Source organism: Diadema setosum, chromosome 13 (genome assembly GCF_964275005.1).
Source record: "Diadema setosum chromosome 13, eeDiaSeto1, whole genome shotgun sequence".
Lineage (NCBI taxonomy): Eukaryota > Metazoa > Echinodermata > Echinoidea > Diadematoida > Diadematidae > Diadema > Diadema setosum.
Window position 1 is genome coordinate 12,362,605 of NC_092697.1, and position 18,222 is coordinate 12,380,826.

General features: G+C 37.8%; 1 protein-coding gene across 1 annotated transcript in view; it reads left to right on the plus strand.

The window, feature by feature from the left end:
* The window catches only part of LOC140236420 (pancreatic triacylglycerol lipase-like), a 39,673-nt gene extending 22,828 nt beyond the window's left edge, over positions 1-16,845 (plus strand). Inside the window, exons 2-10 of the mRNA XM_072316346.1 lie at positions 7,693-7,912; positions 8,574-8,802; positions 9,467-9,578; positions 10,122-10,238; positions 11,101-11,220; positions 12,072-12,323; positions 12,917-13,037; positions 13,485-13,682; positions 16,752-16,845. Coding sequence (XP_072172447.1) covers positions 7,693-7,912; positions 8,574-8,802; positions 9,467-9,578; positions 10,122-10,238; positions 11,101-11,220; positions 12,072-12,323; positions 12,917-13,037; positions 13,485-13,682; positions 16,752-16,845 — 1,463 coding nt within the window. The remainder of the gene's footprint in view (positions 1-7,692; positions 7,913-8,573; positions 8,803-9,466; positions 9,579-10,121; positions 10,239-11,100; positions 11,221-12,071; positions 12,324-12,916; positions 13,038-13,484; positions 13,683-16,751) is intronic.
* Positions 16,846-18,222: the final 1,377 nt, after the last annotated feature.

An 18,222-nucleotide genomic window follows, 5' to 3' on the forward strand; every position in this document is an offset into this window, starting at 1 on the left:
ATTTTGACGTTCTCGAAGTTATGAATGTATTTGCTGACAGAACTCTTTTCTATCGCTTTCCGGATTATCCACTCCATTCTACGCTCTTCCACCCACGCAGCAACGGGAACGATTGAAAATTAGAATGGAGACACTGGTGAGATTTTACCAGCAATGGGAACTTGCAATGCTAGGGATACCCCTTTGGACGACCAGCCATTGAATGATACTATAAGTATTTAAGAACATTGTCTGATCAGACTTTGAGCGGTCGGTTCGGTGTGCTATAATCTCTGTCTCAAACTTCTGCTTTCAACGAAGGTATACTGTGGTATACACTGTGCCGATATTCTGTCTTGGAGACACAACAGAATCAGTATCGGGATTGATTACCAGTGAGAATAATATGAATAACGTTTTGGGGTTTTTTGTCACTTTGTAACAATAAAACGTACATGGGTTAATTATAGATGGTCTTAGATCTCTTTGTACAAGGCTTAAGTAATAATTGCAGAGTAAAGTCCACGAGAGGATTCTGAATGAGTCATTTCGTTTCGTTTTGAAAATAAGGGTGAATAACAAAAATCGATCACCTATTCTTTAGTCCGGTGTTCAAGGTCCAAAGTACAATAGCACGTCATAAATATTACCTTACCCATAACTTCCCCAATCTTTCTAGCTGTGTGGTTTATCTCATGCCAAAAAAATCTTTTATAAGACCTATCAAACTTACATGAGAACATAGTGCAATATTTCCCGTGAAAATCCCTGGATGGCTCTATAGTCCGCGAACAAACCTGTACAAAATCTCAAAGCCACATTGCTTTTAATTCCTCAAAGACAATGTGTGATAATGCATGTACACGCAGTCATCAGGTCACAGTATTTCAATACACAGGCCCGGGTACTTCAAAACTGAATTATGAATGTGAATAAAGAAAAAAAAATCTCCTTAAATGACTTAATTACTATTTAATTTGATCAAATTGTATCGCAATGTGCCCAAATGACAGCAATATTCTCCAGGTGACGAAGAAAAGCGTGTGTGTGTGTGTGTGTGTGTGTGGGGGGGGGGGGTTAATGAACCCTATTTGGGACCCTTTTCAGGATTGTTTGCACAAAAAAAAAATGAAAGTAAGTCCGCATGTCTTTTAATTCGATGCAGGAATTAGCTCATCGGCTGCTTATCCCCAAGGACTTTAACCATTTTCCTAATACCTTTTGATCTTCCACTTGTACCGTTGGCACAAATCACAAAATTCATTCTCATGAAACCATATCAATATTTTGTGTGATTCTCTTTCTTACATGCATTTATATAATATAATTAATTTTCATCTGTTAAATATTGCACGTACAACAGGCCCTTCCTTGATCAGAAAGCTTGTGAACATACTCTTATCACCTCAAGAATAGACAACACAAACTCCATCCTATGTGGCACTTCTTCATGTAATGTCCAACGCCTTCAACGTGCTCAAAACCGAGCTGCAAAGCTGTTTTTCTGGCCAAGAAAAATGACCATGCCTCTCCTCTCCTTGGACAATTGAGCAAAGGCGAATAATGTACAAAATCTTGTCAATCACCTACAAATGTCTCCAGAATTGCGCTCCATCTTACCTTCAGAAACTGATCTCGCGCCACCAGGCTGAAAGACAAGGAATGCGGTCAGGCCAAGATCCAACCCGGCCAACTATCCCCAGGACTCTCATTCGGACAGGAGACAAATCTTTCTCGGCAGCTGCCCCATGCCTGTAGATTCAACTCCCTCAAAGCAGGGAGGTGGAAGAGCTTCCACCTCCCTTCTCAAAGTATCAGGGAATCACCATCTCTATTCATCTGCTATTAGTGTTCCAAAAATCTTTGAAGACTTTTATTTTCGAGAACTGATTAATCAATTGTGCATATATTGTAGTTGTTGATTTTTTCATCATCTGCTGTTATTTTTTCCCAACCCCCCTTATGTAAGTTTTGACATTACAGTTTTGTGAAGCGCCATGATACATGTAAGAGCGCTATATAAGTACCTATACAGTATTGTATTGTATGTACTTGTATGTCTGTATATGTATTGAAAGTTATGCTTTGTATTTGACCAGTAGCTTAATTGCATCGTTTGATTTACATTGTATATTTTGTAAATACGTTTTTACTTGGGTGGATATCTGTGAAAACAAAACAGAACAAAACACAGTAACCCATGGCTGAATAGAGTGTTCCATCCATATGAGTTGGAGTATAGACGGGAAATACTGTGAAAAGGGAAATACTGAATCTGAAGACGAAAATATGACATAATGTTTTTCATAAGAAATCTTGAATTTGAGCTTTAGTTAATAACATTGTGCAAGCATATAAGTAATCCAAGAATACTTTAGTAGATGATAGTCATTCTGTTGTATGATGTTATAATCTTCTTACGTAATCCAAACGACGATCCAAACAACCGTCCAAACATGCTCGAGGGTGGTCAAACAGAGGATTTACATAATCTTACATTGAGCAAGTTGAGCAAAAATAATGTTGTTATTTCGGTTCAATAAAGCAAAGGTGATCATCAGGCGCAGCATTTACACTGCATGCGTTCATTGCTGTCTATTATCATTACCCCGAACGTTGCTTTAGATAACCAATATTCAAACCTGGTTCAAGGAGAACATCGTGGCTTTATCTAGTGCCCAGTGTATGATATGCATGCACTGTACAGCAATAGAACCCAGAATCTAATTTTGAAAGGATCCGACTAACTATCCACAATTTTCTGGTCCACTGTCAGAACAATTTCTGCCCACAACACTTGCACCCTTTCAATTTGCACTAACTAACCTTCACCAGTTTTTCACATTAGTTCATTCCAACAGACTGATGTGTATGAAGAAAACAAAGTGTTCTTTATGACTACTGTAATATCAAACATTGGCATATGTGCTTCTCGGTAAGCTCTGTTTAGTTTCACACTTATTAACAGAGAGTCCTAAAGAAATGTCAATGTATTTAGTTGATGCGTGTGATTTTTCTTGCAGAAAAGAGTCCCGCTTCATTTCATTTTGTATAGCTAGAAATAATATTTATGTCAATGATAACAATGATATAATGAAATGAAAAAAGAAAAGATTTCCCCCTTATATTTTACAAAAGTATTTATTTGACTATTAATTATTATGAACAGAAATAGAAGCGATAGCAGTACTGTTAATTACAAACGTACAGTCAAGCAATATTAACTGTTGTACTTCATAACTTTCTATTCACAGTTCAGTCCGCGTTTTACAAAACAAAACCCTTCCAAGAACTCTGGATTGAGCAAAATCTCTTTTTCATAACGGTATTATTCTCAATGTGTTGTAATTACGGCGCATTGCGCAACATCTCTATGTGATCCGATTGCTCAGTTGCCACCTGGTTCATCTCTTTATCGACACTCTTAAAGGCTTAAGATCTTTGGGAGGTATATAAAGACGTCGTCCCGTCGAGAATTCTGTTCACTAATTTGGTAATGTGACAGCCTGTGGAGGCTCAGCAACTGAAACCTTGTCTAAAATTTGGTTTTGGAATGAAGAACATTTGCTCTCTGATGAAGTTTTGGACGCTCTGGTACCTCGCAGCCTTAGCGCTGCACGCAAGGCCATATAACGCCGAACCTGTTGGTAAGTCGTCATTGCGTTTTTGTTTGTTTTTATCTTCCATATTACCAGCTGATGGTTGCTATGGATAGCCATATTCAGCTGTATCACTATCTGATCTTCCTACAATGGGGTTTGATTGTACTTGGGGCGGGCCACTTTACTGGGTCATGCACCATGCTATTTGGATGATTGAATAAAGCACGATCTTTTACGTGCTTGGTTTCTCAAACAAGGGACCTTCACTTTATATCCTCTCCGAGGGACAGAGTGTTTTGCCTCTACTAGAGAGGACGGCATGATGGCACGCAGCATTACTCATATCAGTAAAGACTTCATGGGATTCGAACCCGAATCATTCGATCGCAAGGCAGATACTCTACCGACTGAACCACCTCGCCGTTGTATTCTGTAACATATTGATGCTGGCTGTCAGCTTCAAAGGCGGTCCTAACACAAGGACAATAAGATAGAATGGGGAAGACAACGATGAATTTATCTTTTTCCAAACACTGCTACATCAACTGACCACGTGACAGCGATCGAGCTGCAGAAAGATATGGCATGATCGACAATCCATTTTGATTATCGAGAGGGTGCAATATACGTCCATCTTAAATCTCCACTCTAGCAACTTGCAAATAAATCAACATCAGCTGTAGCCAGAAACCAATAGACCGGATAGAACTAACAAAAACAGAAATCTCTTGAAGTTGACATCAATAGATTAAAAAAAAAAACATACAAAGGAAATGGTAGAAATTTTCCTAGAAATGAAGTCAGGAAATTGGAGTTTAAAAGCTTTCTCACGATTTCATCAAAACATGTTATTGCTCGAAACCACATTATACACATTTATTAGTTCAGGTGATGTGCAGTCATTTGGTGTTATTGCAGCTGCAACACTTTTCCCCTATAAAATATTTATGACTAGGTCATTACAATACCATGTAAGATCTGATGCAAAATGAAAAATAGATCTATTTTTTTTATTCCATGTCAAAAGGGGAAAAATCTAATGAAGATAGTTGGGCAAGCCAATGCGATACTTGCGCAGTTCCCGCGCGTTCCCGATTTTTCGGGAAAAGGAGTGTATTTTAAAGGCTCAATTTCGGATAAAAATCGTTGGAATAAGGGGTCTTTTAGTATTTTTTTAAAAATCGAAATATTTGCAATTAGGCTAGAATGAAGTCAGGAAGTCAGCCAAATGCGCTATACTAATGTCTGCAAGCTGTGATAAGGTGTATAGGTAAAGAGTTCTCTAAACACATCCAAAAGTTGTATTTACCTGTGACAGTTTCGACGACGGGCTGTCATCTTTCTCAAACGATGGCTATATACTTTTTGATGTGTTTAGAGAACTCTTATCAACCATCGTTACATAAACTTATTTTGCAATTGTGATAAGGTGTAATTTTACTGGTTTCCCTTGTAACATCTCGTGATGGGGGGGGGGGGGTAATTCTAATGGCGTCTCTTCCAAAAGCCCATGACAAGGGGTCAAATTTATAACCCATCTCCATCTTTAAAGGGGGGTATCTCTGGAACAAGCATAGTCTTGTGTATGGTTGACTAGCTGAGTGTGTGTGTGTGTGTGTGGGGGGGGGGCTGTCCTTTGGTTGGATTTCGGGACATCGATTTGGCTGGTTTTATTACACGTACTGTATAAATTCTATTTTGTCTCTGGAACCTGTTATATCTGGGATTTCCATGCGGGGTTATTTGCAGACCACGAACGGATAAAGAGGAAACACGATTCGCGGCTTGTGGCAGTCAGCCAATGTTTTCTTCCTTTGATTGTTCGTCACTAATGATAATAATTATCAGTGTTTTTGATTTTTCTGTTTCCTCACCCATTTGACCAGATCCACAGATTTCTATAAGATTCAAAACTATTATTTCATTGCTTCTTGAAAATTATTTTCATGATAAATAAAGTCATTGTTTTCATGCAACCACTGTGAATAATCCTAACACAAGGACAATAAGATAGAATGGGGAAGACAACGATGAATTTATCTTCTTCCAAACACTGCTACATCAACTGACCACGTGACAGCGATCGAGCTGCAGAAAGATATGGCATGATCGACAATCCATTTTGATTATCGAGAGGGTGCAATATACGTCCATCTTAAATCTCCACTCTAGCAACTTGCAAATAAATCAACATCAGCTGTAGCCAGAAACCAATAGACCGGATAGAACTAACAAAAACAGAAATCTCTTGAAGTTGACATCAATAGATTAAAAAAAAAAACATACAAAGGAAATGGTAGAAATTTTCCTAGAAATGAAGTCAGGAAATTGGAGTTTAAAAGCTTTCTCACGATTTCATCAAAACATGTTATTGCTCGAAACCACATTATACACATTTATTAGTTCAGGTGATGTGCAGTCATTTGGTGTTATTGCAGCTGCAACACTTTTCCCCTATAAAATATTTATGACTAGGTCATTACAATACCATGTAAGATCTGATGCAAAATGAAAAATAGATCTATTTTTTTTATTCCATGTCAAAAGGGGAAAAATCTAATGAAGATAGTTGGGCAAGCCAATGCGATACTTGCGCAGTTCCCGCGCGTTCCCGATTTTTCGGGAAAAGGAGTGTATTTTAAAGGCTCAATTTCGGATAAAAATCGTTGGAATAAGGGGTCTTTTAGTATTTTTTTTTAAAATCGAAATATTTGCAATTAGGCTAGAATGAAGTCAGGAAGTCAGCCAAATGCGCTATACTAATGTCTGCAAGCTGTGATAAGGTGTATAGGTAAAGAGTTCTCTAAACACATCCAAAAGTTGTATTTACCTGTGACAGTTTCGACGACGGGCTGTCATCTTTCTCAAACGATGGCTATATACTTTTTGATGTGTTTAGAGAACTCTTATCAACCATCGTTACATAAACTTATTTTGCAATTGTGATAAGGTGTAATTTTACTGGTTTCCCTTGTAACATCTCGTGATGGGGGGGGGGGGTAATTCTAATGGCGTCTCTTCCAAAAGCCCATGACAAGGGGTCAAATTTATAACCCATCTCCATCTTTAAAGGGGGGTATCTCTGGAACAAGCATAGTCTTGTGTATGGTTGACTAGCTGAGTGTGTGTGTGTGTGGGGGGGGGGGGCTGTCCTTTGGTTGGATTTCGGGACATCGATTTGGCTGGTTTTATTACACGTACTGTATAAATTCTATTTTGTCTCTGGAACCTGTTATATCTGGGATTTCCATGCGGGGTTATTTGCAGACCACGAACGGATAAAGAGGAAACACGATTCGCGGCTTGTGGCAGTCAGCCAATGTTTTCTTCCTTTGATTGTTCGTCACTAATGATAATAATTATCAGTGTTTTTGATTTTTCTGTTTCCTCACCCATTTGACCAGATCCACAGATTTCTATAAGATTCAAAACTATTATTTCATTGCTTCTTGAAAATTATTTTCATGATAAATAAAGTCATTGTTTTCATGCAACCACTGTGAATAATCAAAATATTTGATATTGTTGATGGTTGATTTTCTCATACGACTTCTAAAATTAATGATGATGCAATGGGGAAATGAAGTTTAAAGGCATTATTTACCATTTACAGATGAAGTAAAAATCTAGCTTCAGTGCTTCAAAATGATTTTAAAATGTGCGTTTAGAGATAGAAACAACAGATGTGAAAATGTTTATCAGTATAATCAATGCTAATATTGTTGAATATACAAAATGTGAACAATAGTTAATGTAAAATTGTTTCTAAAATAAACCGTCTATGTACGGTTATGGTTTATTAAGAAAAATAGTGATATCTCTTATTTCTAGGCTTTAGCACGAAATTTTTGTATGGTAGGATATTCAGTGATACAACTGACCTACACATATACATCAAAATGCGATAACTCGAACATTTTTCAAATCACTGCTCCAAATCTTAAACAGTACCTTTACTGTTGCGGGAAGTAAGAAGGCGTGAAAAGTTCTCTTTTTTGTCCTTTAAAAAAAATGCTTGGAAAGGGATTACTGTATACACCAGCTGATTGAGTGAATGATGAAAAGTGACCACACGTTTTTTTGTTTTTGTTTTTGTTTTTTCTCAATCAAGATATCTTCAACGACTACTACTATGACGACGCCATCATGACGGTGTGCTACGATGAGATTGGATGCTTCTCGTCCGGTTACCCGTTCTTCGACCCGCCCTACCGACCGGTCAGCTGGCTGCCGGAGAGCCGTGAGGAGGTGGGGACCCACTTCTACCTCAACACCAGACGGAACCCGCACGCCGTCACGGAGCTGTTCACGTCCGATACGTCGACGATCAGGTTTGCTTTGCTATTGTTTTGTTTGCTTGGTCTCCTTTTGTTTGGTCTCATCACACCGGTTCCCTCCGCGTCTTTGCAGAACAACAAGAGACAACAGTGAGAGAAATGAGCCCAGTGACGGTAGCACATCAACTGAGTACGATTGACGAACGTCGTATGCGCATTGTTCCAGATGTTCATAATATCGGCCCCTATGTTATTTCGTCAGCGTCAGACACAGTTGTACTTGTTGCAAAATTTATAGAGAAATAATGATGTACTGTTTTACAAGCTATATCTTATCATCTTTTTTTTTTTTTTGAAGATACGAAACAAATTACAGTGAACAAGGATGATGACATGGTTGCCATACCATAGGGGCTCAAGGAAGCAGAACAAAAAAAAAAAGAAAGAAAGCATGCATTAATTCTACACAGGTAAACTTGTAAGCAAGCTGTTTTGTAATGGAATTACATCGCAACATTTCTGAAACACGTGAGCCTCCTATGTGATCATCTTTGTTCAGTGTAATTTGTTGTAGGTTTTTAGAGCATTGGTTTTTCCGACCACAATAAATTCCACTTTTACTGTACAGGGAGCTATCGGTTTATGTACTACATTATGTGAAATTATGAAAATCGTCTGGAATTCCCCTTTAAGATTTCCAAACTATCCAACACAGAGATTCCTACTTCGACCCTACACACGAGACGAAGATAATCGTGCATGGTTTCACCCAGAACGGCGACGTCCAGTGGATGTACACCATGCAGGAAGCCTTCCTCAACAGCGGGGACTACAACGTCATTCGTGTCGACTGGCGGAAGGGTGCCGTCGACCTCTACGGCAAGTCGACGGCCAATACCCGTATTGTTGGGGCCGAAATCGCGCTCCTTATCGACAGAATCAAGGTCAGTCATAATATCTTTACAAAGAATTTTCAAATTGCGCTACAAATGCTCGAATTAGGACTCACACACACACACACACACACACACACACACGCACACACACACACACACACACACACACACACACACAATGTTATGTTCGTGCTGTAGGAGTAAAACCTGACGTCCATTATATTTTTTTTTTTCGGGGAATTCACATGGCCTTTACCATGGAAACTATGGATTGCTTGTGTGTATGTGTGGAAGGGGGATAGGAGAAAAAAGGCGAGGAAATTATCATAACAATTTGCTACCATTTCTTGACACTGAGGAATTTCCCGTACACAAAAAGATAAAAGCAGGAAGCCACCTATGGACTCTATCTCGTAGATTAGAGAACAAAACTGAACAAAAGCAAATCGGGTGCAATTCTAGCAGAATAAAAAAAAACAAAAAAAAAAAACCCTAATCTACCTAATGCTAAGACAAGATTGCTCTAATTACAGGGAACCACTTACAATTGCCAACCTGCTTAGATCATCGAACAATATTGTCAAAATATGAACTTCCCTGGATCAAAACTTTCCCACAAATAATACTGATTTGCTTCCTTTTTTCTTATTGATGTAGTATCGATTATTTCATATCATGCATCCTCTGCTTTTTGTTTTTGTATTCTTTAAAGGAAGTGTTTGGGATGACGTCATCGGAATCCTTCCATATCATTGGGCACAGTCTTGGCGCGCACGCAAGCGGTTACGCGGGAGAGAGACACACGGATCTAGGTCGAATTACAGGTACATTTGGTGCATTTGGTATACTACCGAGATAGCACAATCAAGAACAATCGATCGAGACGATGATGTGCTACATGCTGTCGTCACCACATTTACCTGTTGCCTTGTTTACATTGTTATGTAAGGTCTCTCGTGTGTAGAGGTATGGTCAGTGTGGAATGAAAGGTCACTAACTTGTTCTGAAGTGATCTCAGTATACACAAATCCCGGCTGTATCAGTTTATAGATTCGATTAGAAGCAAGTACAGTCTTCTCATATCATCAAATTATTGCAGAGTTCTGAAGATTTTGCACCATGACGTTATAAAGGGGGGGGGGGGGGGGCGGTAGTTGCCAGAGTCTCAGTACTAAAATTGTATCCATGTATATTTCGCAGGTTAATGATGATAAGAAAGACAGTATAGATGTATCATCTTCAAATCCATGATATCCATGTCATCAGTATAAAAGAACGAATGATATTGTTACGTTATTGTAAGATAGCGATAGTAGCATGCCCTCGAAAAGTGTGACTGTGTGGTTTGCATCCCCACTCGTTCACAGGCATGGATCCGGCTGGTCCATACTTCGAAGACACCGAAGCAATGGTTCGGCTTGACCCGACAGACGCCCTCTTCGTTGACGTCCTGCATACAGACACAGATCCGATATACACATTGGGTTAGTGAGCAATTATGAACCCATCTACCAAAGATACTTAAAAAGTTGTCCTAAAGAAAATGTTTCACTAAAGAATTAATGCGTGCTTACCTGATTTCAACTAGTCACGCCTGGTTAAAAATCCGAAACTTGAATCATTTATGTATTTTTATCATTATCATTCTTTTAAAGTATTATCATTATTAGATATGTCATTCAATTTTTTCGTTCATTTTTAAAATCATTCATCACTCCTTTTTTTTCTGGCTTAAGTTCAGCTCATATATATATATATATATATATATATATATATATATATATATATACGTATATACATATATCCCATTTTTTAATCGCTGTTTTAATCCATTTTTTTTTACTACATTGTTTTGTCTTTTTGCTACACCCGCTTATTGTTGATTTCAAGTGGGCGTCTTGCTCCTTCAAACGCTGTCTTTTTTGTATTTACGAAATATCCATTCATTTATATTCAGGACCATAATGTAAAACAGCATTCACCTGCTGATCTTGTTATCCCGTTAAAATATGTTGAAATGATTAAATCAATAAGTAAAATAGAAAGATAGATAGATGAATAAAAATATAAATAAATAGATAATTCAATGAATAAATAGAAATAAACCTCCGTAGTTTGATGTTACTGGAATATAACAATTTTCCTTTGTTCGATTATTACATGATATGAAATCATGTCGTATACTCGCAACAATGTATAGATTATACTTTAAAGGGCGACATACAACACCCTGCCGTGTGAACAAAAAAAGAAAGAAAAAAAAAGCATATAGTATCATATAAGCCATGTGGTGATGTTTATATTTCTTTTTATTAATTCTTTCTCTGCCAATGTGCGTTATCAAAGGTATGGGAATCTACACGAAATGTGGTCACGTGGATACCTACGTCAACGGTGGGAAGGAGCAACCCGGATGTGATCAGGGGATTGTCGAACACATCATCACAGAGGGCAGCCTCCTCATCGGTCAGTTTTTTTTTTTCATCTGTTATTATTAATCACTTATTACTTCATGAATCGATTAAACCCTCCTTTAGGACAATAATCATGAACAAAATCAATGCTGTGTTTACATCACACAGAATCATGTTACCGGCAGTACTACCAGGAGTTGAAGGCAGTGTAAAAGTATGGTGATTCGTCGACCCGGGAGACGGATCTATTCGTACCTTTGTAACTCTGTAGCACAAGCACATTCACGATTCACAAATATTGTGCACCCCGAGCGCTCCTTTTCTGCAATCGTGACGATACACTGGCTTTACTTGTCCGCATGATATAGATCATCGTATCTCGTTCGGACGATCCAGTTGGCTCAGTACGCAATCGCATCGACGCAATTTCATGTTTATACATCACGACAGATCAAACTCATCAGTGTCACTGTTTAAGGGTACACTCTTAAAACGATCTAGTATACATTTTGACCAGACTTTCTAGTCAACAAAATTTAAGTAGAAAATCAGTGTCTATTCAGTGATATTAGTGGCTTTGACTGCCTTTCTTGTCAGACGGGAATAACTATAAAGATGGCATAGTCATTAAATGGGATTTCAGAACCGCCTTTGAAACGCATCTGCTTTGTTTTGAGTCATGGTTAATAACGATTAGATTAAAATGAAGGAACTCACGAAAATACTTGGTAGAGTTTCAATAGACTGCAGAGTCTTTGTGCCCTAGCAAAAAAAAAAAAAAAAAAAAAGTTATTTTTAGCCCGTCTTACTGAAATTATCAAAGCAGCCTTTCCGGAATGTAGGCATGCCTTTTCACAAGTTGTTGGAAGACTTTGCGTCTTATTGTCGATCAATGAAGCGCAGGTGGAGTCCAGTTTGTAGTCTGCAATCATCTTCGCAGCTACGAGCTCTTCATCGATTCCATCGACAGCCAGTCGTGCTCGATGACGGCCATGAGGTGCGACGACGCCACCTACGACGACTTCTTGGCGGGAAGGTGCTACGACCAGACGCAGACGATCAGCATGGGCAACCCCACCGATCCTTCGCTCGCCTCCAGCGGGGAAGTTAACGTTCAGTACTACGTGCAGACCCGCCACGAGTCACCATTTTGCGGTGAGAGGGTAATTATTGGAGATTTCCGGTAAAAAAAAAAAGAAAAGAAAAGAGGATGAGGGACGGACTGAAAAAGATAGATAAAGAATAATATGATGAAATTGAATGAATTGATTGAGAATAAAATAGCTTGCATATTAAACTGTCTAGACACTTACTTTTGAATCACTGCTTCATTACTTTTTTTTCGCAAAAAGCAGTGAAAACAAAAACCCCAAACAAAGCAAAAATAACAGAAAATATATATAATTAAACATTTTTCCTTTTAATAGTTCTAAGATGTCCAGCTGTTGAATCCATAAACGAAGATTGTGTGAGTATCCCGAGTGACGTAAATATTGTCTTTATTGTGTATTAAGAATACTATTAAACCTTCATTAATTTCTTGCATATTCACCATTTGAAGTTAAAGTCTTATCCGCGATTGTTGTGTAATAGTCCCAACTTTTCACGTAGTTGAAAAGTTCATGTTCACATATTTTTTCCTTTTTTTGCTGTTTTCTTTCTAGAATAGCTTAAAGCCAGAGCAAACCCTTTCCACGTCCATATCCACTTTCTTTCTCCATTTATTGACATGCTAATTACCCTAATAGGCACATCTTACTGGGTGAAGATCTACTTAGCTGACAAATTCCTGGCTGATGACGTAAAGGGAACCTTCTATGTCACTTTATTCGGATCTCTCGGGCAGTCCACCAGGCTCCAGCTAAATCAGTGAGTACTATACGGAGGAACACGCCATTCAGTTTGTTAGGGGTTACTCAAGATCCGGGGATAACACATATTTTTTTTTTCTTTAAATCGCGCGCGTTTGTGGTATAACATGCATCACACATGTGCTACACTCTTCATTCACACATTAGCTATTTGTTCATCTGTTCTGGACGTTTAGAAGACATTATTTTAAACTTTCATGATGCAAGCAGAGTGACAATTCGAAGGATATTAGATTACTCAATGTAATGATATTATCATGATAAATATGATCAAACTGTCATGTTTACAAATTACCTACTCTTGTATTCTCTCTCCCTCTCCCTCGCTCAATATCTCCCTCTCTATTCCTGTCTGTCTGTCTGTCTGTCTGTTTCTTCTCTCTCTCTCTCTGTCTCCACCCCCATTCCTACCCCCCCCCCTCCCATACACATGTAAAACTAATAGAGAACCAGATTGGTTTGAGCACGGCAAAAATTACAAGTTCGTCGTGCTGGCGGACGGGAACGTCGGAACTGTAACAGGGCTGTACTTCGAATGGAGCTACGATCGCGACTGGTACCGACCGTGGGACTGGGATGTGTTCCGCCCTCCCTCGGTCTACATAAGCCAAATCGAACTCGAGCAAGCCGACGATACGTTCAGGTAAAGCGTCAGGCATAATACCTTCGAGCATCCACAAACCTCGGCGATCTCGTCGTCCCTCTATTTCTATAGACCCAAATGACAATGATATTGTTAATATAGGTTTTCCCGTTCATTTTCGCACTTTTAAAATTCAATTTCAAAGATTTTTCATTCAAATTCGTCCCGAAAAACTCACAGAATGCAAATCCTAACTTCAATTTAGTCAATCGTCATCGTAATTCGTTTTTCGTCAACCATTTCCAAAATCGTCGATTGTCATTGAAATTCGTCCCCGCCGCCCATTGACTGGAGAATGAAAGAATCAAATTCGTCTTTGTTCGCACAATTTCATGATTTTTTCAAACAAATTCGTCGGATAGCATTGGTCTTTTAGTGTGAGGGCGAACTTTTATTCTAAGCCTGCATTACCTCACTTTCTCCTGGTATTGGGATCAGTAGACATTATTCCTAAACTGTTCGCTTGACAATATATATATATATATATATATATATATATATATATATATATATATATATATATATATATATATATATAATATATATACACAGACAGGAGATTGAAGGATAAACGGCAGTTAGAGAACATAAAAAACAGTAAAGACAATCTTTAATCATGTTGTGAAAACTTTTGGACTTGAGCTATTTTACTTACTGATTGTATGTTATTGCATGAAACAAACTTTATTCAAAATGATGAACGGCAAGAATTTGATGTCTTTTTATATACATTAAAACTGGCTTAAACTCTACACACATGTAAAACTGGCTTAAACTCTACACACATGTAAAATTGTCTGGAAATCGTGGATCACTGCTTTCGTTTGTTTGACAGTACATAATTCATGTTTGTCTCCTTGTGTTCAGTTAGAAGGGCGTGTTTCTATGTGTGTGCGTGCGTGTGTAAGCATGTTTGTCTGTGTTTTTTTTTGTGTGTGTGCGGGGGTACGGTATGCGTGTGTGTATGCTACTCATAAATGTGGAAAAGTGAACGGTTGCAGAAAAAAAAAAAACAAGAACTCACAACTACAGAAAAGATATGAGACGAACTTGAAGGAAAATTTGACGAACATGATCGCCTAAAGACGAAATTGCTTTTGCTGTTATGTGTGCAGCGAATATGACGGAGGAATTTGAATTGTAAATGACGAAAATGTGTGACAAATGACTAAATTGAATAGACTTTGTTCGAAAATGATCGACAAATGACGAATTTGAAACTAGGATTGGCATATTCCAGATCTCTCGGGACGAATTGAACCACCTATTCAATTGAACTAAAAGAGTTTGAAAATGAACGGGAAAACCTATATTATGTCTCTTCCAAACAAGTGAAGAGTCTAACCAACTGAGAAAAAAGAGGTCATTTTCCGAAATGTGCACATGAGCTTATTACGAAATGGTCTAATGATACAGATAAAGAAATAGGTATTTATATATTATAATGAGTGTGTGTGCACGTGTGTGTGTGTGCGAAAAAAAAAAAAGCAGTGAAGTAAAGTTGAATGTTCTCACGGTACAATGTAGTGCTCTATTTACGGCTCTGTGCTAAAACAAAGTAGGGCGCCCTTTTCGACGGAAACCTTACAATGATAGTGCATCTTGGCTACATGATAGGGTTGTCAATTTTCCGCACCGTGTAACGAAGCACACTTTTTGATGAAACTTCATGGAATATAATAAACATGATCGTAATTATCGTGTACAGCGTGTATGGGATGCACGAACGCAATGTTTCTACTATAGAACTCAGAGAAATTGATATCTTTACTCGAACAATAAGCAGAGAAGATGATACAGCGAACCAATTTGATATGACATTCACCCATTAGTGAAAAAAAAACCGCAACAGATTCTCTTAATACACTTCTTAAGATGAAACTGCTGTTTACACTTCGTGATAGAGCAAGTCGAGTGACACTGATTTAATGTTTCTTGCAATTATGATATTCTTAATTGCCTTTTTTTTAATAAAGTAAATCGTCATTAAAACATTATTACCTAAGCTGAAAGAATTCATATACAATAAATTAAGGATATCCTAATGTGTGTACACATGCAGGAAGTATAATGATTAGCGTCTCGAGTAAACACCACTGTCGACTGCCTCATTAGTTTGCTTTATCTTACACCTCGTTCTGATTAGATATGATATTTCTACGAAGGTTAAACAAACTTGGCTAAAGACAGCACGCAAGGTTGTTACAAATATAGAAATAATTCTTGCATTGCACACTAGAACACATGGGCGTTCCCAAGATTTCGTAACACACGTGCCGTTTGGCAAACAAATTTGTGGGAACTTGACAGCAGTTGACTAAGATATTAAACTCATTAGTTTTCCGGTTACGAAACGCTTTAACACTGAGACGGTAGACGTCGCATTATACTAAATATTCATTATCATTCATGAATATGCATGACGGGAAGCATGTGTACCAGTGAGCTCCATGTCAAAGGGACTTGACCACAGAATAGATGTATGAAAATCTGTCATGCCAACATTATTTTAACGAGTTTTACGTTTCAAAATGTTTTATCAGAGTGAGGATGGCTATTGATAGCATAGTTCAATTTGTTTGGTCATCACTGAGGATTTTTTTTTTGTCCTTTAGAAAAGTACTGTTCAGCGGTATAAAGACTCGGAAGATTACAAGATATCTTTTAGGAGCGATGAAAGACGGGCATTTCCCTTAACATCCACATTATTTGATTGATTTTTTTTTTTCGTCATGTTGTCGAAAATTCTATGAAATATTGTATAAATTCTAGTTATGGATTGCTTTAGTTAGACAATTGAATGTCTTTTTTATTTATAGTATCATGTTGAGCTGATTGCAATGAGTTCTACATGAAACTTTCAAATATCGCCATTTTGTAAAAACATGTAAAGCAGAAAATTCCACAACTTTCAGAGTCATAACTGATTTTTTTTCTTTTTTTTTTCGTTTAGATCTGACTTGAGCTATCATAGTCAATGTTAACTGCATGGATAGTAACTTGAATCTGTAACTAAGGTACCCTGGCTCACGACAACTGTCTCCCTTCTCGTACTATCCCGCAATATAGGTATCTGCTGTGTAACGGATCTGGCGCCGAGAAGGACGGTGTGGAGGCCGATTCAGAGCAGGCCGCGTTTCTGGTGTCGTCTCAATGCACCTAGACTTCTGTCCAACAAGTTTGGCCCTACATCTTTTCGGTGTCCAGTCTGTGAGAAATCGACCAATCATTAACTCGGAGGACTTTCCAATACAGATAATAATGGACAAGTTTACCTTGCATACAGACAACATGACTCAGATTGTGTTTTTGTTTTGTTTTGTTTTGTTTTTTCAAGGGTATCCTGAGTGTGGAATATCAAATTATATTCTAACTTGTACCTGATAACTTAAGGTTTGTGATATGTTATCTTCTGTGACGGTTACTTCCGGTCTTCCATTGCATCTTCAAATTCTCTGTCATAATCAAAATGTAATGGTTTAACCGTTGAGTTTTTGTAATATTCCTTGAAGGGAGCCCCGCCCCATCCCCATGGCAACTCGCCAAACAAAACAGAACAATACGCTTGTGGCCATCCATTCTAAACATAATAACGTAGTGCGGAATTATTTACCCAATAGTTAAGACAAGTATACTTAAATAGACCTGCAATTATTGTAGTGGGCACACTGTTTCAATAAATTCTTATCTTTGTGATGCTTAACTGATGTAAGTCTTTGTGTGTTTTTCCGTTCGTGCAGTTTGCCTGAGTAAACAGGCAGTGTACCGCTTCTTGCATATCTCTCACACACACGCACACACACACACACATACACAAACTCCCTTTAACGAACTTTTGACTTGATATTCATGATTTCTTCTGCCTTATTTATCTGGTTTCTTGTCACATCTTTTGTCATTATATAAATATATATATATATATATATATATATATATATATATATATATATATACATATATATATATATATATATATATATATATATATATATAGAGAGAGAGAGAGAGAGAGAGAGAGAGAGAGAGAGAGAGACAGAAGTAATGAAAGAAGTTCACGCGGTTGACTGCAGGTTCATTCATACTTATTTTATATATATATATATATATATATATATATATATGACTGAAATATTAATATACATAATCAGCATACATATATACATCATATAAAAATCTAATATGAATTAATGAATCATTATGTATCGAGTGCATTTTTTTTTGCGCATTACTTACAGTTACGTAACTATGTTGCTCGGGTGACGAGGAGTCTTGCAAGCGCATTACAGGCGGCTGTTTCGTTATGCTCTGATGTATTTCATTTGTTTCTCTTGCTCTTTTTGCTCTCTTTTCCTTTGCGTCCCTTTCATTCCATTCATAGTTTTCGTTACTAGGTTGTTTAAGAAGACCGACATTTTCCATCTATATAGGGACCTATACATTACAAGCTCTGCTGTTTAGTAGGTCCCTCACATTTCATATTTGTAAAATTGTCTTCTCTTGTATTCTTTGTAATCACGACGCTATGTCCAGTCTTATGTTC